The sequence below is a fragment of the Pundamilia nyererei genome, unplaced genomic scaffold (genome assembly GCF_000239375.1).
Source record: "Pundamilia nyererei isolate P.nyererei 1_Seehausen unplaced genomic scaffold, PunNye1.0 scaffold00105, whole genome shotgun sequence".
Classification (NCBI taxonomy): domain Eukaryota; kingdom Metazoa; phylum Chordata; class Actinopteri; order Cichliformes; family Cichlidae; genus Pundamilia; species Pundamilia nyererei.
Genome location: NW_005187506.1, coordinates 2,181,918 through 2,191,855, shown reverse-complemented (window position 1 = coordinate 2,191,855; position 9,938 = coordinate 2,181,918). Strand labels below are relative to the sequence as shown.

General features: G+C 45.1%; 1 protein-coding gene across 1 annotated transcript in view; it reads right to left on the bottom strand.

The window, feature by feature from the left end:
• The window catches only part of LOC102207162 (dedicator of cytokinesis protein 3-like), a 248,678-nt gene that overhangs the window by 126,423 nt on the left and 112,317 nt on the right, over positions 1-9,938 (bottom strand). The window contains exon 5 of the mRNA XM_013912880.1: positions 2,932-3,028. Within this exon, the coding sequence (XP_013768334.1) occupies positions 2,932-3,028 (97 nt within the window). The remainder of the gene's footprint in view (positions 1-2,931; positions 3,029-9,938) is intronic.

Sequence of the window (9,938 nt, the reverse complement as noted above, 5' to 3'; positions counted from 1 at the left end):
TGTGTGTGTGTGTGTGTGTGTGTGTGTGTGTGTGTGTGTGTGGATGTGAGAGAGGGAAAAAACAAGTATACACACAAATATGTGAACTGGGAGTCACACAGGTTTCTATGACTCACTGCCAATTATTATATTTTTGTACAAGCTCTAGAAAAACGTTAAATGAATATGAAAATGCTTAAAGTGGGCTCTGACATCAGTGTGTCAGCATTTTGCTTCCAGGCAGCATTTTGGCAAATTTGCACATTCCCCGGGCGTCACATAGCGCCGTTCTGGCAGACGCCACCTGTGTTTCACCGTTAAGTGCAAGGTGTCTATCGGTGTCGGTGCGTCCGCAGCGATTCTGGCTGCTGAGAGATAACAGCTTTGCAGAGCTGCACAGTCTGCTTTAGGAGGTAGGAGGCAGCTTAGCAGACAGGAGACCCTGGATCGCAGCCCGTTTGTGTTTTGCACTTGGATTTTTTTCCACTGTGATGGTCTGGTTGCTCTCCTTACTTCTCTTTATTCCTCTCTACTGCAGAAGGTGGGTGATGCACACCATCAGGACAACGGGAAGCACCTGGTTTAGTTTTTTCTCTATTAAACTGCGGCTCCGATGTTCTGGAGCGCAGCACTTATCCACTCACACATCCTCACTACTGATGATACAGACTTCCTCACGTCATGGTTGTCTTTGCGTCATGTTTTTGCATTGGTTCATGAGATAACTCACTGTTATAACAACAATAACCATTAACAGGAAAAGTGCTGCTAGTTAATAATGAATAGGATTTTACAGCATCTTCAAATTTTTTATTTCCTCTTTCAACATTTGTCCTGCAATAAAACATATCTGAGGTCCATCAAAGGTCCAACATGTAAGGGGGATACTTGTTCCTTATACCCAGCTCTAAATCATTGTTTTGGTGTAATTTGGTTTCCATGGACCACATGTTGCCTTGACTCAAGTCAAATGTGTATGCCTCAGCTCAGCCACACGTCCAAATATCAGATGTGTTGTGGCCTTCAGGGCACATCTGAGTTTGCAGAGCACCCATCTAAAGTCCAGATCGTCTGGTCCACACAACACTCGTCAGTGCCCTAACTGAGGGAACGGTGCCAAAAGTCGCCCAGATTATGGCCCAACTGTGCCCGCTGTCTGCATGTAGAGCACACTCTTTTCTGCAAGTCATGTTTTTTGGCATTTACATTATAATAGTAATTTCAATTTAACTTATCGTGGCAATTTTTTAAGTATGGAAAATTTGATTGTTATCCCATGAAATACCAAAATTCTTTCCCTTCTAACAAAGCAGAGAATCGCTCTGCAGTGCGCTGATGCTCAGCACCAGCTTCATCGTGTTAGACCTCGGCATGCCTCTCTCTGTCTCCTCTCCACGTCCTTTTCTGTTTACGGGCTTATTATTTCTTATCTGCATGTGTGCTTATCTATAAGCAGACAGTGTTGCAACAAAGACAGTCATTCTCTCTAATCTACTCCTATATCTCTCCATCGGTCCACAATGCACGAGCATTCCTTGTTGCTGGATTTTCATCTGCTTTAAGAGGACATTCACTTTGTCAGTGATAAAACACACGCTAATGTCAGATCTGTCAGGATGGAAATAGAAAATCTGTCACGCAGAACCCGACAATGACAATTTTGTCTTTCATCTCTTCAACTCTGGCAGGGAGCAAAGACAAAAGTCTGTTAAACCAGAATAAAAGCACAGAGCGACGGGGCTGGCAGGACACGAGGAAGATGAGTGATGAAAATAACCATCGGAACAGAGACAGGAGACGGAGCACAGCGACAGTTTTAGATTACAACCAGGCCTAATGCACGGATTACTTTCCCCTCTATCCGTTTAGGGACAGATGGATTTCCGATCACATATTGCGACAGGAAGTGGCGAGAAGACAGATGGCCTAAAAGTACGAAAAAAGGCTACGAACTGATGGCTGGACAGAGAGGGTGGAGTGAGTGAAAAATCTGATTGGCTGACAGTGATGCAGATATGAGTGACAGCGAGCTCACAGTTACTGCTTGCAGCCTTTGCACTTTTGTACAGAAAGCCTTCACTGTGCTTTCAGAGCCAGGCACATCTCAGGAACATCGCACCTTAAAAATACATGAATCTGTGGGCAGCACAGGCCGAGGCTGGACACAAGTCAGTGTTCCCATTCAGAGGTCTTTGGTGCAATTCAGAAATCTGACTGGTTGAGAATATTTTTATTTTAATACAGGTCAGAATCAGTATCCTCCATTTCTCTGTTCTCACACAGCCGTGCAATAAGAAGTAGTAATTATTATTTGTTATCCTCAGATGAACATGTTTTATTTCTTTTATTGTGCATTATTTTTGCTATTGATCCCAGCAGCGGGAGTTTCTTTTTTCACAGCTGGTCCACTGAATTCATCCAGAAAATATTCACTTTCACCGATTTGAGTTGGAGATTTTGTGTGAACTGGGATGAACCCACGTTACAAAACCAGCTAAAGTAAAGTTAACCTGAGTCTCTCATTTATTTAGTTGGTTATAAACCCACAAAACAAGAAAAACTGTACTAGGTGTGGGAAAAATGAAGAGCAGATGTTTTTTAAGATTTGCAGCTGTGCAGCGTTCTGATTGGTTGATCAGCTACTTGTATTTCTTTCTTCAAAACAGAGATTTATCAAGCACCAACTGCTGCTGAAGGCCTCCCCACACCGTAGGCTGGGTTAGTTTTAGTTAACCTCCAAGAATAGTTCTTCACGAAAACAAAAACAACTGCAGCACTTTCAGATTCTGGGACAGCTTCAGAATACATGTGATAATAATGATGTTTGCCGAGATTAAGCAGCGACTGGATTCTTTCTAAAGATGTCGGGCTTTGGGGGACTCGGTCTGTTGCATTCCCTTTGTTCCTGACAACAAAGCGGCACGATGCACACGGATGCTCCGCGCTGCTTACCACATAGAGCTGCTTCCACAGTAAGGCCCATTCCTGCAGTGTTGACGTGACCTCGGTGACAATGGGGTCTTCGAGAGGCACCACAGTCTCATGTGGCCTGCAATAGAAAACAGACACACACACATTTAATTCACAGCTGCTGGGTTTGGACAAGCATCAGATGTCCATAACTGAAGCAGATTTAAGGACACACAGAGCAGCACGTCCACAGTACAAAGCCTTTACATGTGAAATTGTTAGCGCGCGTAAAAGTAAGAGAGACAATAAAAGCTTGGCCTGCTTTGTCACCAGAGGAACTTGGCGACTGTGTGGAGTTACGTGTGTCAGGTTTCTACACTAATGAATTAAAGTGAACTGACAGTTCAGTGAAGCAGAAATCCAAACACTAATCTTGTTAAAGCACAGAGAATCCACTTATACTGCCTGTACCAACAAAGCACACTTCATGCACAGGTGGAAACACAAAGCATGAGCTAACATATGAAATAAGGTAAACTGTCAAAGTCAAAGGCAGCTTTATTATCAAAAACAGGTGTACAGATCATGCACATTGATAAATCTGACAGTCGTCAGCATAACAGTGGAAGGATATCACATGCCTTCTAAGGATGGTTCCCACGGGCTGTAAATATAATGAAAAAAGCAGAGGCCCTAAAATTGAGCCCTGTGGGACCCCAAACTGAAGAGGAGCAGAAAAGGACTCGTGCCCTAAAAGGTTAACACTAACAGTTCTGTCAGAAAGATAAGAGCTAAACCAATTCAAAGCAGTACCACGAATGTCTGCAAGATGGTGTAAGCCACAGTAAATGTTGTGGTCTACAGTGTCAAAGGCAGGTGTTTGGTGAAGGAGGACCAGAACAACATGATCACTAGAATCGCAGGAAGGGAGGAAATCATTAAAACCTTTAAGACTGCTGACTCAGTGCTATGAAGGTTTTTAAAGCCTAATTGAAAGACCTCTAAGATGCCGTTCTCATTTTAAAAAATCCATCAACTGGGAATGTACAATTTTCTCTAAGATTTGAGACATAAAAGACAGCTTGGAGATGGCCTGTAGTTAGCCAATACAGTGTGGTCCAGGGCGGGTTTCTTATGCATGCTTAAAGTTAGCAGGGACTACACCAGATATTAATGTGTCATTAAGTTAAATAACACACATGAGTTATGACTGTTGGAGGAAATTATCTTGGAGAAGTATTTTCTTTTAGCCTCTTTGACCGTATCCTGATAGAGGCGCCAGCAGTCCTTAGGATTTGAAGAGACACCTGCAGTTTGTCCCTCTTCCATCTGCATTCAGCTCTATGACACTTCCTCATCACAGCCCAAGGCTCGGTCTTAGCCTTGGGCTGCCTGGTTTTTAATGGTGCCACAGAGTCCAGTATAGTAAGGCAAGAAGATTCAAACCAGGAATTGAGGTCCTCTGTGTCCAAGGGAGTGAGATCAGTGGGGACAGACAGCTGGCTAAAAGCAAAGGAGAACTGGACAGCAGTGGAAGGGTTAATGATCCAACAGCGGCGAACATGTGCGGTGGTTTCGTGAAAACAGCATCAGAAAAGGCAGCGTCAGATATTTCCACGTCTGACTCAGGTAGACTGTGTGACAAGACCAAGTCCGTGTTCGTGTGTGGGACCGGGTATGGACTGGACCAGATTAAAAGAGTCAGGCTTAAAAACCCTTCACCAGAGGTTTGTCTGGACAGCAGACATGGATATTAAAACCTCCCACAATAAAAACATGATCGTAGTTGGGCAAAGTTCCAGCTCGAAGTTCTGAAAGGTAATTTATGAAGTTCTTATTGTATTTAGAGGGACGATAAATAACAGCAAAGATCACTGAGTTAGAGTGATTAACTTCAAAACACGTGAGCTCAAAGCTGGAAGATGAAAACTCTAAAAATCACAGTTTACATTTAAAATCCTTTTTTTTTAAATCACCCGCTGTACCTCTTCCTCCCCTGATGTCCTCGGTGTGTTAAAATAGGAACAAGCCGCTGGTAAAAGTTCGGATAAAATACTGGACTCACGTGTTAAAGCCAAATCTCAGTGACGCACATAAAGTCCAGATTCCAGGAGGTAAATAACTCCTCCTTTGTTCACCAGCGGTCTGGCGTTTACCAGGCCAATCCTGACAGGAGCTGGGGCAGAGGTGTGAGGCTCAGCTGCATAGGGAGCCCGACACAGGGGCCTGAGATCGCAGAGGTTCGCCTGGCGCACATTGAGCCGAGGAGGACAGGGGTCACGAAGGAGCGTCATCCAGGCCGACCACGGGGATGAGGCAGGAATCCACAGGGTCCAGAAATCGCTGAAAGCTCCAGGAAATAATCGATGTATTCCTTGGACGGTTGAGGGACAATGCACCAAGGACAGGTTGAGTTTAATGAACCTGTCCTTTGAATGGGAGGACAATCCTCCTATGCATTGTCCTCCCATGCATAGGAGGACAACGCGCCTTCACCTCACCTCCCAGCAGCAAAGTGCAGCAGCATTTTGAAGCATGGATTACTGTTTCCAAATGTGGCCTGGATAAAATGGGTCTTACTTTTGCCAAGCGCCTTATACAGCACAGCTCAGTCTTTCTATCTGACATTCACTCAGGAGAAACTCGGGTTCAGTGTTCGGCCTCTTTGCAGTCCGGAGCAGCCGGGGATCGAACCACCGACCTTCCATCAGTAGATGACCTGCTCTACCTCCTGCTCACGTCTTCAGGTGGAACAAAGAAAAGCAGCTGAAGACAAAGACCTCGTTTCACCTAAGCACTTGTACATAGTTTTGAGCATCAGGGATTTCTTCACTAGAACTGAAAGCTGCGTCTCCAGCCTGCAGTCAAGAGCATTAAAGCAACACACACACTTTTGTTCTTCTTCTCATCCCACGCTACCTTTCTGCTCGCCCCTCCCTCACTCAGGGAAGCACTTCTTTCCTTCTTACCCCTCTGCTCACGTACCCCCCTTCCCTCCGTCGCATACAGTAACTGATTAATTAATAAAAGCCAGTGTGCCAGATTAGCTGATCTCCCAGCTGAGCCGTAGCTGGCGGCCGCCTGGTGATTTCACACACATTAGTTACACTTGTATCACAGACGCGTCTCCTCCTCTTCGCCTCTGTTCTACTTTTCACTCAGCCTAATCGCTCCCTCCTCCTGCTTCCCTGCCTCGTGTTCCTCCTCCTCTCTTTTCTGGCACATCTCCATCATCCATTTGCACTTTCTACTCTTCCTCCTCTTCACAGCTTCCTCTTCCTCTTCTGTATTGCCTTTCCTGTTACTTCCCCTTTTCTGCTTTCTCTCCTGCGTTTCTTCCCTCTTTGTGCTCTTTCTCCCTCTGCACCCACATCCCCACAGTCTTTGGTTTCTGTCTCCTAGCCTGACCTCTGTCTGTGTTTCTGTTGTTTGCAAATCTTTATCCATATCCTCTCTCACCGTGCCCGACAGCTAGTCTCCATCTGGTTATCTCTGCCTCGAGCTGCCAGAGTGTTTCTCCGTCAGTCTCAAGCCACTTATATTTTCATCTGCTGCCTCATAACAGCCTCTCTTTATCATTATTCTCTGTTATTCTCCATGCAGTTCATTCTTAAAAACACTCGCTGCCTCTGTTTTGAAACTCTTGAGAGAAGAAGAGATTTTTGGGGGAAATTCTTTTTGTCTTTCATCCTTTGGTTATATTCATACCCCACAGCTGTGTTTAAAACTTTACAGCGATTTAATATTCTGTATTCTCTGGGCTGCTTTAAACGACTCCAATCCAGCCTCTTATTTCTTAGTTTTTGTGCATTACAGAAAACATTTTCAATGATGCTTCCTGTGTACTGCATGACACATTAGCATGGCGAAGTGCGTCTCACTAAAAGATCGCAGGCTGTCAGAAGAGGCGTAGCAACATCAATGCCGGAGCCCCTCGTGGTTGTATCCTCAGTCCATTTCTCAACACCCTCTGCATAAATGACTGTATCAGCACTTCAGCAGCACTCCATCTCTCACTTTACGCAGTGGTGCACTTACAGTCTGTGACAGCTGAATGTCACTGGCACATCGAGCGCACACTGCTCCCATCTGAATCCACCTCCAATGAAGCAGTTTGACAGCTCCTGGCAGCTCGGACGTAGATAATAAACACGGCTTTAGCCAGCCTACTGTTTACACCTGCTGGCAGCAAACACAGCATCACACAAGAGCTGCTGGCCCCCGCCTTCTATCGCTGGTGCATCAAACCCCACCACATCCTGTAATCTGGCACATCCTGATGTTTTTACCCTGCTAACTGCGTCCAGCAAAAACAGGTTCGATGGAGCTTTTTCTGCTCCTGACCTCTCGGACCTCAACAACAGAGCCACTAAGTGCACTTTTAGCACTTACCGTAGTCCATAACACTCACCACCTCAGACCACAGCTGAACTTGGCTTTGGACCGGGCGTGTGTTTATATACGTTTTCTGTCAGCAGCTGAAAAACCCTGCTGAGCCGTGTGCATCAGTGTGTCGTCCTCAACACTCTACAAACTCCTCAGATGACCCTCAGATTCAAACCCAGAACGTTCATGCTATAAAAACACTGACGGCCCCGGTGCTACCCCTCAGCCTCCCTGTGGATGCACTAATAGGATGAATTTCAAAATCATTGAGCTGTTATGTTCACAAGATTTTCAAAAAACCTGACCTCTGACCTTGGCCTTGAGGTCACGTTCGCTGAGATTTAAACTCATTGCAGATTTTTAGTAGCTGCACCGTTATGAATGTGAAAATCCTATGTTACCTTGTTCTCGACTTATTGCGGACACCTGGCTGCCCAGCGGGGCGACGACAGTACCCCAGCAGCCTATGGCCGAGGGGTGAACGTCAGTTTTCATCTTGAAACAACTCTAATGTGGTTTCAGCTGCCAGCCTCACATACTCAGGACCCGGTACAGACTTAAATGCAGGGGAGGCGTGATGAACTGATGCAGCTCCGGTGTGTCAGCCTCCCCGCAGCAGCGACACAGACCACGCCCTCCTGCAAACTCTAATGTGGTTTCAGCCCTGACAGCCAGCTACCATTCAGACGATGATCAGCAGAGATATGCTTTGATGAATATGTAAGAACAGGTTGAACTGAAGTGTTTGTGATGTTTGAAAAGTCTTTTCATCTTTCATGTTTCAACCAAACTTAAACATAAATGATCAGTTTTTAAAGGTCGTGATTGGCCGACCAGTGATGGAGGAGATGCAGAGACTAACACCACCAGGGTCAAACGGCTGATAGAGACAAATACCCCAATGACTTTGGAGCGATGAGCCGATGTAAGTCAGACTGGGATTGTTTTTCTTGCAGTACTCTGTTAACTGGTTTCCTTAAATGTGCATCTTAAGTTCTAGCTTCTGGTTTCATGGATATCATGTGTGAGAGTGGAAGGACACCAGTGCACTAGGTGACAGTATGGACACAAAAGTCAGAGTCTTTCTTAATTTTAGTTAAACAGAAAGTCAGGTGAGTCAGATGCTCTGAGCTCAAAAATCAAACCCGAGCATGTCGACCGGCTCTGCCGTTCTCTCTGCGGTTATTAGGGTCACACTGCACTAAATGAAGGACATTCAGCAGGAATTAAGCCTCGTGGCTGAGAGCAGCAGGACTGATCAGGATCAAGTTTTTACTGAGGCCAAAGATCCAAGGAGCAGGATGACTCCTGTACTCAGAGCAGGCGCCCCCTGCTGGCCATTAAAACGGAATAGCTGGCACATCCTGACCAGAGCACTGCTGTCCAACCTCCGTCATCTGCTCTGTTTCCTCCTACCTGCCTGCAGCCCTGAGTGTTTGAGCTGCTGCTCTTTCGTCATTTCTGCTTTCCCACCCTGTCAAACTCAGTTCTGTCGTCTTTGATCCAATAGTCTTTTTGCCTGTTTTCTGAGAGCCAGTTAGTCTCTCTGTTCCCTGTGCTTTAAATCTCACTGCTATTCTGTTATTCTGCATTTCAGACTCTCATTCATGCAACTCACCTCCTCCACATCTCCACCTTACCTGGATGCCTCAGCTGAGCCTCCATCTGTGGTGTGTTTCACCATGACTACCAGCTTCTAGTCTCCAGGGATGTTGTCATGCTTCCTGCCATTAAACTGCTTTGATTTGGTGCGTCATCCGACTCAGTCTGTGTACTTGAGCTGTATTAAGCTCTATTTACTGAACTCCCAGCAGACAGCGAACTGAAGCGCTCACACGATCCAGCAAATGTGTGATTCTGTCTCGTAGTTTGTGATTTGTCCCGTTTGCTGTTTGTGGTCTCTCGTGTTATCCTCTCCCCTCACAGAGCCACGTTCTGCTGGAAGCTTTTTCACCTAGAAAGGGAGTTCCCCCCCCCCACTATCACCAAGTGGGTTTTTCCATATAAGCCTGTCGGCTCATTACCTAAACATATAAAGAGCCTCGTGGCTGTGCTTGTGAACTGGCAGTATTTAAATGAAACTAATTTGAATCTTGATGGCTTAATCAGTTATTAGATGATGACAAACCGCTCTCACTGTTGATGGTCTCTTAGGTTTTACATTAGCTCAAGTCACCCTGAAATGCGAACACGGAAAAGATGAGAAGTTCTTTTGTGCTTCATAAAATTTATTTAATGCTCCACAATCTTTGCAGCATGAATCCAAACTGGTATAAAAGCTTTTCTTTGCATTTTCAAAAAGACTGCATTCATGGGAAAATGTGACATTATTAAGTTAGGATAATGAGTAAATTGTCCCTTAAATGATACGTGATGAGCTACAGTAAATCCAGCCTGGTGCTTAAGCAGCTCAGACAAAGTTAGAAGGAGGGATTTGGTTTTAGCGTCTTATTTTCATTTATTTGGTGCTTTGAATTGTTAAGAAACAGCTTCATAATCAAAAAGTTAGAAAATGGACCGAGGCAGGATGACAGAAGAGTGGGAAAGGAAAAAGAAATGATTGGTTCTGATAAGAAATGATAAAAGCGTACACGTGCAGACACGGAGCACTTTTCTCTCTTTTTTAAACACATGTGCTCTTTTCCATCTGTGGATCACAAACA